The 15,927-nt window shown below is 40.8% G+C and overlaps 2 protein-coding genes across 6 annotated transcripts in view; one reads left to right on the plus strand and one right to left on the minus strand.

Moving 5' to 3' along the window:
* Positions 1-1,136, minus strand: part of ACOX1 (acyl-CoA oxidase 1) — a 52,230-nt gene extending 51,094 nt beyond the window's left edge. Inside the window, exon 1 of one of the 3 annotated variants that reach the window (XM_061616245.1) lies at positions 816-1,136. In XM_061616245.1, the coding sequence (XP_061472229.1) occupies positions 816-945 (130 nt within the window). In that variant the 5' untranslated portion in view covers positions 946-1,136. The remainder of the gene's footprint in view (positions 1-815) is intronic. The other 2 variants (XM_061616246.1, XM_061616244.1) reach the window with 2 other exon arrangements.
* Positions 1,045-14,067, plus strand: TEN1 (TEN1 subunit of CST complex). Of its 3 annotated transcripts, none has more exons than XM_061616250.1 (4): positions 1,045-1,365; positions 2,910-3,026; positions 4,546-4,703; positions 13,434-14,067. In XM_061616250.1, the coding sequence occupies exons 2-4, from the start codon at positions 2,938-2,940 to the stop codon at positions 13,568-13,570; spliced, it is 384 nt and encodes a 127-aa protein (XP_061472234.1). In that variant the 5' UTR covers positions 1,045-1,365; positions 2,910-2,937; the 3' UTR covers positions 13,571-14,067. The 3 variants fall into 3 exon arrangements, with proteins under 3 accessions (XP_061472234.1, XP_061472235.1, XP_061472233.1); XM_061616251.1 differs by having other exon boundaries at positions 1,045-1,224; XM_061616249.1 differs by having other exon boundaries at positions 1,046-1,655.
* Positions 14,068-15,927: the final 1,860 nt, after the last annotated feature.

Genomic DNA, 15,927 nt, shown 5'->3' on the forward strand with positions numbered 1-15,927 from the left:
ACTGCCAGCTGGGGGGCAACTGGGCTCCTTTGACTATGCAGCTTGCCCATGGCTGCACAGGTGCCAGGCCACTCACTGTGGGGGTGATCTTTAGCTGGCCCTTTACACCCAGGAGACACGAGCAAACCCAGACTCTGGCCTCCTAGCCAAGCTCTCCTCCCCACTATGCTATACCAGCTGTACAGGCAACACCATAGAAGAGGCATATCTGCTTCTCTGCCATCCAGGAGGGAATACCTCTTCTGAAATGGAACCTGCAGGCAACCTTCTGAAAACAAAGAAAAGCAATATCTCCCCATTTTCAGAACAACTGGTTATTAATATATGAATCTCCAGTTTTCAACAACGACATCCCAATTGTGGAAAGCCTTGGCCAAGGATACCAGCTACATTACGATCTTTTCAGCACCAGGGAAGACTTTCCCCCTCATACCCAAACCTTTTAGAACTATGCTTCTTTCTTTTGAAACACTCAGTTTCTGCTGGGTTTTAAGTGCTGCTGTCCCTTTTTTAAGCAGGAAATTGAATGATTGTTTTTTAATGTTTGAAATATTTTAACTATCGTTTAACGTTTTAACAGCCCAGGGAACTAAGACTACCAACAAGTGTTCAAAATTTTAAAAAACTAAAGCTAAAATAAAATAAGGCGATCCACCGCAGAAGAATTTCTTTAATCGGAGTGGGGGCAGGCACCTCTGATTCACTATCATCAGTAGGCGGCTGCACACAGAAGGCACCCTTCAGTGTCCTCCACCTGCCTCCCTCAGACAAGAATACCAGCCGCCGCTGCTTCCAGCCACTCAGGAGGCTCTCACCGATTTCTTTGCGGCGCCGGGTCCGCTCAGCCCCGCCGTCCAAGACGTTGGTGAGAAATTCCGTGATGAAAGAAGCATTCTCCCGCTCCTTGCGCAGGTCTGAGTTCATGCTCATCGCCGCGGCGGCCATAGCAAGGGGTGGAAACGGCAGCTCCAGCCCGCTCTGACACCAACAGAAGAAGAAACCCGCCGGAGAAGGACGAAGAAACACAACGGATAAAAGGCTCGCGAAAAGCTTCCGGACGGGCGAGGGGCAAACCCCCTGCCCCGCCCACTCGCCCAGCACGTGACGCAGGCGGATTTCCACCCTCAACGGCCCGGTCGGAAGCTCCTTCCCAGCCACGTGACATCAGGGGCGGGGCCACGCCTTCAACCCCTCTCCCCTCACGGCGGGGCTCACGGAGAGAAGGTAACGTCGGCCTCTGGTCACAGTATCGTCGCTTGCAGCGCTCTGGTACTGACAATAAGGAAGGGAGGAGAAAGAAGAGAGAGAGTGTGTTTCAGTCCTTTTTTTTTTATGGACGTTCTTCAAGGACGCCTTCAGTTGCGGGTACAGTTCCTCACAAATACGTGCTTAGGTGACTTATGAAACCAAGGATTAGTTCATTTATATGCCTGTTGCTTTGAGGCTAAAGGCCCATTATCCACATGGGGCCAAGGAAGAGCTGCGAGCCAGAAACTCATTTCACCCCGTGGCCTATCGTTGAAATATAGGATAAGAAGGAGAATCACAGCATGAAGAGAGCGAGAAGGAAAGTCTTGACAGACTGTGTCTGGTTATACACGCCATGCTATAAGAGGATATATTCAAGATCTCTGTTGTGTCTTTTCTTCCAAAACGTAAGGGGGCCGGGCATTTTTAAAGGAATGGTTATTGGGTGTCTGTTTTTTTCATTTAAATGGCTTGCACGTAGAAGCCACTGTACTATATTCAAGCTCTGATGTTTGGAGAGAGGTGAAAAAAGTGAATACAGCCTTGCAAATGCATTTACACAAGTTACTAGCCTAGCAAAATTCTTACTAGCCTGCCCACTAACCAGTAAACACATGAATTAAAAAGCAAAATAAAGGAAAATATAGTAAATAAAAATAAAATATAAAACTCTTCAGAATTTAGAAAAATTGATTAAAAACACAACTTGTTCTGGTATGGGGATTTAAGGTATTTAAAAAAATTCATATCACATAATAAAAGCTAAAAACACTGAATCCTTTAGTGCCAGAACTTGAAGATCATAGAAGAATTGTTCTGGGATTAGACAGGACTGAAAAGAAAAGATATGTTATTTAGTTTTTATGTATGTATGTATGTATGAGCAATGCTTTTTCTTTCTGCGAAGGTTTCCCACACATAAACTAACATCAGTTTTTAGAATCCAATCTGCATTGGTGTTCTTGGTTCATTGATTAAATTTTATTTGACCGTTCATGTTCACCGGGTGTCCATTTGGACACAACTATTACTTTAAAAATGCCTTGTAAGGGGGGGGGCTTATAAAAGACCTTTGGTTCCTTCTGCATTTTTCTTCTAGTACCCAGCTGCCTAGTCTGATTATAGACGGTGTTTCTTAATATAATAATAAGACACCCTGTAGCGTAGGGGTATCAGAAATAAGGGAAATCCTCTAGGACTGAGACGCTCTGAAACGGGCAATAGATGGTAATGCTATCATCAGATGTGTAGAATAGTAATAACACCTACCTGCTATTAGAGCAAAGATGGGGAATGTGTGACCCTCCCATCATCCCTGACCATTACACCATGATGGCTGGGACTCATGGGAGCAACAACATCTGGAGGGCCACAGGTTAACCACTCCTGCCTTACAAATGTATTGTGGGGCCGCAAATGTGGCAAACCAAAAAACATCTTGCAAAGTACTTTAAATGAGGTAAACAACATAAACAGAAGAGACAGTAGAATTGATCTGAGTGTGGTGGATAAAGAAACCAGCCAATTGAAAAAGTAACATCCACCCCAGTGTAGGAAGCAGCAATGGAATTTAATTATTTGATGTTGGGATAGGTGTAATTTGAAGCCTATGACTGAAAGATATCCTTTTAAATGTTACTTCAAATTTTGTCTGACTGTAGGATCTGCTCTTGAGAGCAGTTGACCACAATGCTACCAGATGCTGGGACGTATCATTTTCCTTGGGAAATAAACTCTGCATCAGTCCCAGAAGGGAAAAGCCTAAGGACATTTGGCAGGTCAGTGTAATTTCTTTCCACCTTAGGGTTTCTGTTTATTTTGGTCAACCTATCTAGCTTTTTTCATCTCTCTCTTTTCTTCTGACTTCTTTCTTCAGATTTTATAAGAGAACTTCTATAAATAACCAAATGTTCACATGTAAGAAAAGGTATAATTGGTTTGATTTCTCTCTCCAGCCCCAATATCTGTGGGGAAAAATGTTTTTTTCCTATTCTTTACCATTTATTATATCTGTTGTGATCCAGTCTCTGGCGGTTATTTCATGTTTTAATTTTTCTAGTACAGAGTTGGACAGAATAAGCCTAACCCTGAGATCTGATTAGGATTGTATGGAAATGCCCCTCAGCTGGTGGAGAAGGGCTCTGTCAGCCATGGGGTTGTGGGGAGACATCTACTATGAAGACCCCTGCTAAGCTTGCAGAAAGCTCTGCAGGCATAAATCTACCGCTTGCAGTAGCTGGCTGGCAGTAGTCCCTAAAATGCAATGTTCTGGTCAGGGATGGGATGGAGACTGCTTTGGATTTGCTGGAACCAGTGGAGGGCAGGGAGATCTTTTTAAAAGGTAACTGTGCACAGGGGGAAAAAGAGGAGGTAAATCTGCTTCCCCCCCCCCGTCCTGGATGGTACAAGCCAATAGGGGCTTGGAAGTGGCATCTTGTTATTGTTATCATTATTGATGACAGTATCATTATTATTATTGTTTAATTGTTGTAAACTGCATTGGGATTTATTTTAAATGAAAAGCAGTATAGAAAGGATTTATAAATAAATAAATCTTCTGCCACTGAAGTCTCCACCCCTCTCCACTTAGGACTGCTCTCTAATTTATATTGCATGGTGTCCTTATAGGAATGTAGATGTAGGTGATACTAACTACTCTCAATTTAAATGCCCTATGTGCCTTAGCACTGTTGGTAGCTAAGCCCTGTGAGTTTCATTTGGATATTTTAATAAGCAAAATAAAGATATAAAAATATTCTTTATTATCTTTGACAGATCAGTATTATGGAAAGGGATGTGAAGGCTCCGGAAAAAATGCCCTCCCCAGTTTTTCGCCCAAATTTTCTGGAAAACAATGGAAAAACCCACTTTTTCCGTTCAATTTTTCTGAGCCTTCATATCTTTAATTATGGAGTGCTCTCCAAATGTACCAGAGTACCACTGTTTTAAAAAATTCTGTCATTCTTGCTCATATATATTTGACATGAATTAACACTGCTAGTGAAATGAAATGAATCTTTATTGCTCAGAGCCATAGGCTACCACAATTAAACACATGTAAAAGGAAAATACATAATACATATTAAAATACAGGTCACATTACAACAAAACACAGTTCAACAACGTAGAGTAGAACAACAATACATTTCAAATAAAATTTCCTCTCCTGAGCGAAAGAGTGATAGTGGTGTAAATGTGAAAATTATTTCATGTACTTTATTATTAAACATTGTTACCAATAAATAAAGCACATGAAATCATTTTCACATCACTTAAACCCTGAGTTTTGTCTTTCAGGCTATACTCCTATGATGTAGTCAGCTCCCAAGCCACCTTAACAGTCCAGCACACTTCGGTTCAGCACTGCATCCGGGTTTGTACCAAATTTGTGGAACCATTCCAAGCCCAGCTTGGGGCTCTGTATATTGTACTGGGAGAAACTGAATGTAAGGATGGTAAGAACATCTTATGTTTTCTCATTCTGTGCGACCAGGAATAGACATTAAAACTAGTGTCTTGGGAATAAGGAACCTGATCATCTAATACAATCCTTCAGCAAGAAGAAAAATCAAATTAGTTCATGTTTAAGTTAGTTAACTAATAACTCCTGTTTGTGCTTCCATTCTCTGGAGCTGTCACATTTGGATAAAATGTATTGTCTAATCATGTTAGGTCCATGCTGCAAGGCAGCTTGTTTGGTACAGCCTGGATCCTGCTAATTTTATGCCAAGGAAGTCCAAATTCAGCAACATTGGATCCCAGATTCCCTGAGTAGAGAAAAAAAAACTTTAACCTGATTGTATAATACAGAAACTGTAAGGTGATTGTATCCACTTATCAGGAGTTTCATTACTTGACCCCAAAATTTGGAATGTTGGCAGGTAGTGGTGGCAAATACTGTGTGGGAAGCACTAAGGCCAGCAGAGGTATGTTTAAGCCTCTGGGTAGGGAGGAAAGATCTTAGCTGCACTTAGGGCATGACTTCACTGTATATTTGGAGGTGCATTCAGGTGCACTCATGCAGCATATCCAGTCCTTATCGTTTACATCTGCCAAGGATTTCCACCTACATTGATAGTCTTATGCAATACTGCTCTCCAGATGTTATTAGACTACAACTCCCATCAGCTGTCAGCCTTGGCCATTGTAGCTGGGGCTGATGGCAGGGGAAGTCTAACAATACCTGGAGGGCAACATGAGGCTACCCCTGTATGGCTGGGGTACCATTGTTGTCTGTCTACCTACATTATCCTCTCTTAGTATGGCGTTTTCTCAAAGAAATGGGTACCTGCCTTTTACAGTAGTACTTCTGGCTGTCCTCAACAGTGACCAATTTGGAACATTCTCACAGCTGACATGCATGAAAACTGAAATTGCCTTACTCACCAGGAGTTCAGATTATAGAGGACTGGTGATTTTTAACCCACTCCTCATCCTTCTGCCTGATGGAGATTTTAAATCATAGCCCTGTACTTTCTTCATGAGACTTGCAAGAAATGTCAAATCATCCTGCAAAAGGACTGGAGAAACCAACTTTTGTGATTACAGAGTGAGACAGCTAATGTTCTCATTCCAGCATTCTGCTTTATATTTCTGTGGTAAATAAAATAGGTTAGCTCCATTTAAATATAGTAGACACTTTTTGCATTTTTTAAAAACACAGATGGGGAACTTATGGTCCTCCAGAAGTCATTGGTTTTTCAGCTCCAATCATCCCTGTCCATTGGCCATGCTTGCAGGGGCTGATGGGATTTTGGAATTGAACACTATTTGGAGAGTCACAGGTTCCCTATTCTTGATTTAGAACAACCGATAAAAACTCTCTGGACCATCCTTCTGAAAACTGGATGCCCTGATCAATTTGTGAATATTTTGTGACTCCTTCATGACAACATGACAGCGACAATTTTGAATAACAGTGGCTTTCAGAACGATCCATTCACAGTCAAATCAAGTGTAAAACAGGAATGCTTCGTTGCTCCGACCTTATTTGCTATCTTCTTTGCTATGATTCTACACCTTGTTAAGGAAAACTTCGTACTGATGTGAAAATCATATATTGAACAGATGGAAAGTTTTTTAATTTCAGTAGGCTGAAAGCAAAAAGTAAGGTAATTGCAACCTCTGTCATAGAACTTCAATATGTCAATGATAACGTAGTCTCTGCACATTCAGAGAAAGATCTTCAAACTATCCTAAATGTCTTTGCAGAAGCATATGGAAAACTTGGGCTCTTGATTAATAGCAAAAAAACCAAAGTGCTTCATCAACAGGTGCGAACTAGTCCCTCTGTAGCACCATCAATTCAGCTTAATTGTGCGACACTGGAGAACATTCTTTTCCTATCTTGGCAGCCATCTCTCTGTAAAAGGTGACATCGATGCTGAAATTCAACATCATCTGAGCTCTGCGAATGCCGCATTCTCCTGAATGAAGCATAGAGTGTTCGAGGATTGGGGTATTTGCAGGGAGACCAAAATGCTTATTTACAAAGCCATTGTACTACCGACCTTACTGTACGCCTGTGAAACATGGACCATTTCTAAACGTCACTCCCAACTTCTTGAAAGATTCCACCAATGCTGCCTCCAGAAAATTGTGTAAATTACTTGGAAAGACAGACAGACTAATGGTATTTATTATTTATTTATTAATTATATTTCTATACCGCCCCATAGCCGAAGCTCTCTGGGCGGTTCACAACATATAAACATCCAATATACAATTTAAAACATATATTAAACTTAAAATTATACCAAAAATACCTAAACAGCGTTTTGGAAGAAGCAAAGACAATGATCCTTCAACATAGTCTTTGCTGGACTGGCCATGTTGTTTGAATGCCTAATCACCGTCTTCCAAAGCAGCTACTTTATTCCCAATTTAAGGTTGGAAAACGGAATATCGGTGGCAGCAAAAGAGGTTTAAAGATGTTCTTAAAGCTAATCTACAAAAATGTAACATGAGCATCGAGACCTGGGAAATTTTGGGCCATGAGCGCCCCAGTTGGAGGTTGGCTATTATCAAAGGTGCTATGGACCTTGAAGAAGCACTAGCACAGGGCGAAAGGGGCAAACGAGCCAAGCAGAAGACACGTCAAACAAATCCTCTTTGCGACTGTCTTCCATCTAGAAACCTACATCCTCACTATGGGAGGCTGTATGAATTGGCCTCCACAGTCACTTACAAACCCACCGCTAACTACCTTATCTTGGAATACAATTTTACTTGGCTACAAGTGATCGCCATAATGATGATTCTTGGTTTAGAACAACTGATTAAAGGTTCAACAGAAAGGTCATGCTCTACTGTTTTGGTATCATGGCTTTGCTGAAGAATTTTCTTCCCTCTGACAGACCTTATCTCTGGACACTATGCCCAGCTCTCCTTCCTGTTATTGTGTAGTTAGTTAACATCCCAGAAATCATGGTTCGTCATCTATAATAATTGATTTTCTGCTACTGCAAAGGAGAGCATAATCCTTTGGCATTTCAAAATTACTGGGAACAACTCATTCAAATTATAAACAGCGCTTCTTTAGAACACAAATTGCATGCTGCAGAATAACACTTTTTTAAAATACTCAACAACCCAGAATTAGAGTAAAATTAAAAATAAGTAAAATTGATGCTTGACATACAGGAATACCCCGCATTAACATACGCAATGGGACCGGAGCGTGTATGTAAAGTGAAAATGTACTTAAAGTGAAGCACTCATTTTTTTTCACTTACCGATGCATGTACTGCACTGCAGTCGTCATATACGGGCATAACTGATGTAAATAACGCATTTATAACTAAAATAAACATAAAATAAAATAAACCCTTTATGAAAAAGGGTAAGCTTACCTTTAATGTCAGCTTTAATGATGGGCAGAGACAGAGAGAAAAGTATTCAATTAAAGCAGGAAAGGAAGATGGGACAATGGAGAGACATAAAATGAAATCGGGGATCTAAAGAATTTTTTTTTAATCACAATCAATTAAATCAGGAAAGGAAGATGGGACAGTGGGGGACAATGGAGAGGTATAAAATGAAATTGGGATCTACAGTACTGTAAAGAGGACGAGGTGCCCCCCCCACACGCACACTGCCGCCACCGACCTAGGCTGGGGCAGGCAGAGCTCTGATCGCTCTGTACTGTACAGAGTAAAGTACAGTACTGTACTGTAGTACAATTTAAAGAAGATCTTTACTGTACAAACGAGAACCTTCAGGTCAGCAGTCACTCAGAGTCTCTCTGAACGCTACGGGAGACGACGCGCAATGCACGTGGCACATGGAACGCAAGTTCGGGTGTTCCGTCAGTGTCCGTAATTGCGAAGCGCGCATACATTAAGTGGGGTATGGTGGAGTATAGAGCATGTCTGTAATCACGAGGGTCTGTAAAATGAAGGTACGTAAATCGGGGTATTCCTGTACTTAAACTAGTGGAAATCCCTATCTTTATTGGAGGATGGATTTGTGTCTCCAGTCATGGATGGATTTGTCAATATTCTCTTGCCCTAGTTGAAGTAAATGACAAGGTACAGGATTGTCTCATTATACCATAGATCAGGTTACAGGGCTGCATTATATCATAGATCAAATTGCTTTATATGAATAATACACATTTAACTCATGGGGTTAATTACTCTCTGATGGAGTATCTTGCAACTTCCTGTTTCCTCCTGCCTCTGATTTGCATACAGGAGACCTAACTGGTTCAAGGAAGTAACCCAAAGTGCTGTTTCTTTCTGCTGGTTATCTAGCTTTGTGGCTGCTAGTTTGTCCTGATTTATGTACTACATTATCTACCTTTCTCAGCTTACAGAATGTTTCTAAAATTTATTTCCTGATAGCGTTATTTAGGTGTGGTCTGCATGTTTGATATCCAGGTGCATATTCAGTTCAAACTAATGTTTGAAGGATGAAACTACAGATTACTGGCCAACTTTTGCATCTAAACACTTGTCAGCTGCTTCTCCACTAGAAACCAGCATTGAGAGGGCACAATTTGTAGAGGAGAATTGGCGGACAGCAGGACACACCCTTCCCTCATTGGCTGCTTTCCCCCAGCAGCTTCCCCCTCCTTGGGATTTCAGATCCATTTTCTGTCATAAACATGCTTTTGTTTTTTTTTTTCAATAATTTTTATTCAGATTTTCATAAAACATACAAGACAAAATCATAAAACATTCAAAGACAAAAAACAAAATCAAAAATAGTTAAACAAAAAGAAAAAAAGAAAAAAAAAAATAAAAAATAAAGAGTAAAATATTGACTTCCCATTTGTCAAAGATCAAATCAGTTATAAGTCTATAATATATAACAATCCTGTCTCTTAAGTCATATTATAAAATCACTTTCCTCCAGTAGTTATCTTACTTAATCATCAAATCTCATAAACATTACTTTATTCTTTCCACAAAAAGTCAAAGAGAGGTTTCAATTCTTTAAGAAATATATCTATCAATTTTTTTTTCCAAATAAGCATATCGATTAATCCATCTCATTACTAATTATGATAATCTTATTGTCATAACCATAGTCAAAATAAACATTTCAATTAATCCATCACATCAGAATCTGTTAGGTTCAATAATTTCAGTAGCCATTGTTCTATTATCCCTATTAGTTCCATTTTCCATCTTCCATCTTCAGTAGTCTTGTTAAGTCCAATAATTTCAGTATCCAATCTTCCATTATCAGTATTCCATAATAATCTTGCTGTCAAAGCCATAGTCATATAGTAAGAGTCTGATGGGAATTACCTCTATCCCAAATATTTTCTTGCCATCCATTCTGAATAGGTTGCTGAAATACTGCTGTAAAATCATATCTCTGTTCTTTTTTTCAAAATACACTGGGTCATCTCTTGAAAGTTTTTCCATTGTCACATGGCTGCAGTTAATTCCATAGATTTTCTCTATATTGGGCTCCATCACATCATTCCAGTCCAGAAGATTATCCATGCCATTGATAACTTTATCTCTAGAATCTTCATTAATTTCTTCAGAGATAACATTGAGTTCCAAACAATAGATTTTATTTCTAAAGTCCATAGACTCCAAATCTTGTTCCTGTTCCACGTTTGTTCCAATCTCCGGGATCTCCTCTCTCACAGGGACCCCTGTTCCAGTCTCCAGGGTCTCCTCTCTCACAGGGACCCCTGTTCCAGTCTCCAGGGTATCCTCTCTCACAAGGACCCCTATGTCTTTAATCTCCTGTGTCTCCAAACAATAAATTTTGTTTCTAAAGTCCATAGACTCCAAATCTTTTTCCTGTTCCACGTTTGTTCCAATCTCCGGGGTCTCCTCTCTCACAGGGACCCCTTCCAGGGTCACCTCTCTCACAGGGACCCCTATATCTTTAATCTCCTGCTTCATTTTACTCAATTCAATTTTCAGCTCCTTACAACCCTGTCGCAGGTTTTGTTTCGTTATCTCAATCTCATCCATTATTTTCTGAAACATAGTTATTTCCAGCTTCTCAGCCACTTTCTTAATTGCCATTTTAAAAAAAAATATAGGAAAACCACTTCTTATTTCAGCAACAATTGGGTTAATACTCCAAACTTGGTGACATCACAGTATAAACAGAGCAGACAGCCTTATCTCTCCATGCTTAAGTAAACAAAATGCAGTTCCCAGGATCGAAACAATTAATGGCGGTCGTCAGAAAACAGATTCGTCAAAATAAAATAGACCAAAAAGAGAGTAGTCTCAGACAATATAATATTCTTCAAAATAAAAATCTGGAATAGAAATCCCTCTTCTGTGTATATCTTTAGAATGCAAATCCAGGACAGCTTTTTGCAACAAAAACAGAGATAAGCTATTAATTAGTGAGTAGCAGAGAGAAGTTATGGCTCCCCAGTGAGATGTCAAAAACCGATCAATCTGGCAAATCTCTTTTAAACAGCAACAATTTAAGTCAAGTAAAAGAAAAATATAGAAAGAAGGGTGCTTGCCTGTTAGTGCGTTCTCTCTTAGAAGATAAGATGAACGTTCGCTTTTCCAGATAGAGCTTGTTGTTAAAAATCCGTCCCACCTTCGTCGGCTGGACCTCGTCCCATAAATTAATGAGATCTGGTCGTCCCAACAAAAATAGGCTTTGAGGTTAATCTCTTCGTTTCTCCCTACCCGGGAGAAGTTTAATCAGTCAAAAAAAAGAAAAAATCTGACTGATATATCTGAATAAGCTTCTTTTGAGGCAGGAGCCCGTCTCAAAAGCAGGCACAGGCTAAGTCACCCTTCCCGGAAGTGTCATAAACATGCTTTTGGAACCTCAGCTGGGGGTGTCATGCACTACAGTCACCAAACAGGCTGTCCGTGCAGTCCCAGGACCCAATTCCCAACCCAGGGCAATTGATCCTGGCAAAATATCTTCCCTTGCCAAGGCTGAGCAAACCAACAACAGCCCTGCCAGGTAGGTAGACTGTCACCACCCCTTAATCTGAGTAAGCACTCTGAGTCAGGGGAAACGCATAGCCCAGAAATAGTTCGACCAGGGATTCCAAAAGACAAGAGCCAAACAGGCATTCCTCATCCTGGAGTCCCAAGCAACCCCAAAACATGGTAGTCAGTGGCCAAGGTACAAGATTCAGAGCCAAATTTCCCCTCCTGCAAAGAAGTAGCTTTATTTGAATAAAATATAAGCGCACAATTAATAGCAGCAAAACATTCCTTAAAACCCACACCCTAAAAATGGAGCTTAGGCAAAATACAGAGTTCAGACACAAACCAAAATAACAAAACTTAACTAACTTATTCTACTTACTGAAAAGGTAGTTGTTGCAAAGTCTCACCTCTCCCCACAGAGGCATAGCTTGAGTAGTGGAAGGCAGTGGAACCCCACTCAGGTAACCACCCGTCCAGATGGAACCCAGGGGAACAAAGGCTATAGGTTTCACACCCTATACTTAAGGAAAAGACTCTAGTAACAGACCATACTAATTTAGCCAATTAGGGGGCTTTCTTGTGAGGTAATGCTTCTCGAGGCTTCTCCAGTCTTCGCGCCTAACAGGCCCCATCCTCCCCTCTGTTCTCAGGCCAGTTTGACCTTGCTACCAGGCCCTCGTGAGATAAACAGGTGTCTCTTCACAGGCCTCCTAATTAATTGTAGCTGGGAAACAAAACTAGGGTTTTCCCACTCACTCAGAGGCCCATCTCTGCACAAGATGAAATCCCTACAATTCTTTGCATCAGAGCCATGTTACTTCCAACCATTCTGAACCATTCTGACAAGGTGGGGAGAGTAGGAAGATGAAAGGGGTGGGCAAGGGAAGAGTTAAGTATTCTGCTTGCCCGTGCACACAAGTTCTCCCTTGCAAACTGCTGCTTCCCAACACCAGTTTCCAGTGCAGAAGCAGTATCTGGCTGTTGAGATAACCAGTCACCTAGCAGAATGCAGTTCCAGCTTGAGTGCTGGGAAAATATGTTACTGCAAGAGAAGTGCTGCCTTCAGGAAGGACATCTGAATTCCCTTCATAGCTTGTTTGGGATCCTAATTATATGAAACAGATTTCTAGGTCAAGTGAGACTAGATAGCAACGCCTTCTTGCACCAAATAATTATTATGATAATCATTAGTAACTGGAGTGCTTATTAGTTGCATGCTAAGGTACAGAGACACCTAGGTTATCTTTTTCATTTTTTAAAATCTACCATGCCTTTATACTGACTTGTATTCAGACTCACTTTTTGCTGTGGAATTCATCCTAATTTGCAGATTAGGAAAACAAATTGAACAGATAAAAGTCATTGCTTGGATAATTAGATGTGAAGCTAGATTTCAAATCAGAAAGTCAAATCAGAAATGGCCTGTTTAATTCTAGGACTTCTCTGACGCACATGACTTATAAAATGGGCATACCCTTGCCCTCCATCTCTCTGTTTCAATGGTTGCTGGCAAACTATTCCCTGGATGCCTCTGTGAGTGAAGTAGTATATTTCAGCTCTAGGGAATCGCAGTGAAAATGTGACCTAATTTTAGTTTTCAGCAGGACCTATTTAATTCTAGATGTTGCACCAGCCTATCCTCTTTATGTGCTGGTGTGAAGTTGCAGTGGCATGCTGCATTCTAAGCATTTGCTAGCATTCTGCAAATGCAAGGCTGTGTAGTTGACTGTGATAGAGCTTTAATAGAACCTAAAAAAAAAGTTGCCACATTTCTGATGGATTTAATTTTTATATTTACAGGTAAGGAGATGGTGCTAAAGGCTCGCGTGTTTACATGTGTGGAAGGAATTAACCTTCAGTTGTTGGAGAAGGCCATAAAGGAACAGAGAAAATATTTCCTGTTGAGAGAGAAGCATGTGGAAGAGAGCACCTCCTAGCACTCTATGCTTAGGGGCTTGGTACTGTATAGAATTCTTGCTGTGCTGGATAGGGCCAGCTTATTGTTTTCCTTAACTCCTGTGTTCACTGTATACTATACCATTTTGTAATCCTGTCTTAAAATTCTAATGCCCATTTTTGCCTTGAGATGAACCCCTCCCCCCAGTGCATTTTATTTTTTAAAGTGTAGAGGAATAAATTTGCAACCAGTGTTCTGGAAGTGCTTCCTATATTACACTAGGATGTGTGGAAGTCACCACCATGTATAGAAAGCCATTTAAACAATGTGAAACGCAAGGAGTTTATACAAATCCCTAATTCAGAAGTCAACACACGTTATGAAATCACAGAATCTTGACGTACATACTGGTTTGGAAGCAATTACTATGTACACCATATTTTAAAATAATGAAAACAGCTAGTAAGTCCCTTGGAACTGTTTTTTAAATATTCTTTTTTTAATATATGTAATAAAAGTTGACAGTGTTGAAATACCCTTTGTTCTTCTTTTCCTTTTGTGACAGAGCCACAAAACAGTCTTGATGATGTTCCTTTGCTCTTCTATTAGATATTTTTTCAATCTTTTGCTCTGGGGTGACTACTCTTCTTCAGTTCCGAAAATGGATGACCACCATCTGAAGGATGGTTGGTAACAGCATGCTCCACAGGGGGCATATGGAAATACAGCATACCAGATTTCCCATAACCGGTTCTCAATCCCGTGACCAAACAAAAGGCTTCCAGTTCACTGTGGAGAGCACTGACTGATCTGAGGATTGGCAATCATCAGCATGATATCATCTGCATACAGGCTTACTTTATGAACTTGGTTCCCCATCTCCACTCCTTCTGTCTCAGGCCTCTCCTGAGGCGTGTTGTTGCTGGTTCCATTATCAGCAGAAAAAATAGGAGGAGAGGAGGCAACTTTGCTTTGTGCCTCCTTGAATCTTAAAAGGGGTCGAGTCTAATCTGTTTATATTGAGCAATGCCCTAGTCGGGGAGTATAGGGAGCACATTGCCAATTGCAGCACTGGTCCAAAATTTAATTTGCATAGGATCAATTTCAAAAAGCCCCAATCCACACAGTCAAAAGCTTTGTAGAGTTCAAGATTAATTGGGATTCCATGTAAGAAGCTGGGACTTGGCCATGACTAGAGCATGATTTGTAATACAGGCATACCCCACTTAACATCGCTTCACTTAACGTCGCCTCGCTATAACGTACATGCTCCATATGCCTGTATTTCTCCAGAAATGTAGCGCAGCAGCAGAGGCTTTAGCATGCGGGGGTTGAAATAGACGCGATCGTGCCACCGCAAATCAGCTGGGAGGCACGATTGCAATCAGCTGAGAGGCGCAGCAGCAGAGTCTTTAGCGTGGGGCTTTGAGGCTCCGCATGAAGGAGAGGTAAAAAAAGTTTTAAAAGGTAGTGCTTCACTTTAAGGACATTTTCGGTTTACGTACTCGCTCTGGTCCCATTGAGTACATTAATGCAAGGTATTCCTGTATGTGTATTCCCAATCACAATCCTTTGCCCTCTAGCTATAATAACTTTTCAAACACTTAATGGGGAAATCCTGCTATAATACCAGCACTAAAGGTCTGCTTTAGTGGACTGTGTTATTGTCATCAAGGCTGTCATTCAGGATCCCCTTACTTTTTTGGGAGCCATGTCCCAGCAGGGTCGCCGGTGTCCTACGAGCCAATCAGCATGAAAGGTGTGTGTGTTAGCCACTGAGAAGAATCCCAGTGAGTGTCAATTGCAAGCAAGGGTTTATTAGTTCCTACTCCAAAAAGCCAAGACAAGTTGTGGAGAGTGAGAATTCTGTAACTGGAGAAGAGGCGGTGAATCCTGATGATAGCATCCCATCTACATCATCAAGCTGTTTGGTAGCAGCAGGAGATAAGCGTGCAAACATTGGATTCAGTAATTCAAACAATATCTCTGACAGTCAAATGGTGACAGTGGCAGAGAAACAGAAAACAGTTTTCAAACCTGGCCAGATTATTCTATAATCTTAGAAGGTTATATAATCTTCGAAGGGGATGTGGCTGTGACTATCATGAAGGGACTTCTGAATTTGCCATTACACTTGATTGTCACACAGCTAAGACTAGCTTTGGGTGTTAATAAGAACAAAGTTGCAAGCAACAAAAGATATGGGGAAGGCTAAAAAAAAAAAAGTACAATCAGTCAGTTATTAACCCCATGTCGCCTCAGGCTGTAAATTTAACACATAGCCCACACAGGCTCTTATGTCCCAAGCACCTAGTGTACCCATAAGTGATGTTCAAACTGAAGTACCTATCTCTAAAACAAAGCAAAAAAGAGTATTGCCCAGTGTATCACCCATGA

The sequence above is a fragment of the Rhineura floridana genome, chromosome 3 (assembly GCF_030035675.1).
Source record: "Rhineura floridana isolate rRhiFlo1 chromosome 3, rRhiFlo1.hap2, whole genome shotgun sequence".
NCBI classification, from domain to species: domain Eukaryota; kingdom Metazoa; phylum Chordata; class Lepidosauria; order Squamata; family Rhineuridae; genus Rhineura; species Rhineura floridana.

Coding starts and splice junctions, on each gene's coding strand:
- TEN1 (XM_061616250.1), top strand. CDS start 2,938: ATGCTACCAGATGCTGGGACGTATCATTTTCCTTGGGAAATAAACTCT. Junction 3,027..4,545: donor AGCCTAAGGACATTTGGCAG/GTCAGTGTAATT, acceptor TTTGTCTTTCAG/GCTATACTCCTATGATGTAG. Junction 4,704..13,433: donor AGAAACTGAATGTAAGGATG/GTAAGAACATCT, acceptor TTATATTTACAG/GTAAGGAGATGGTGCTAAAG.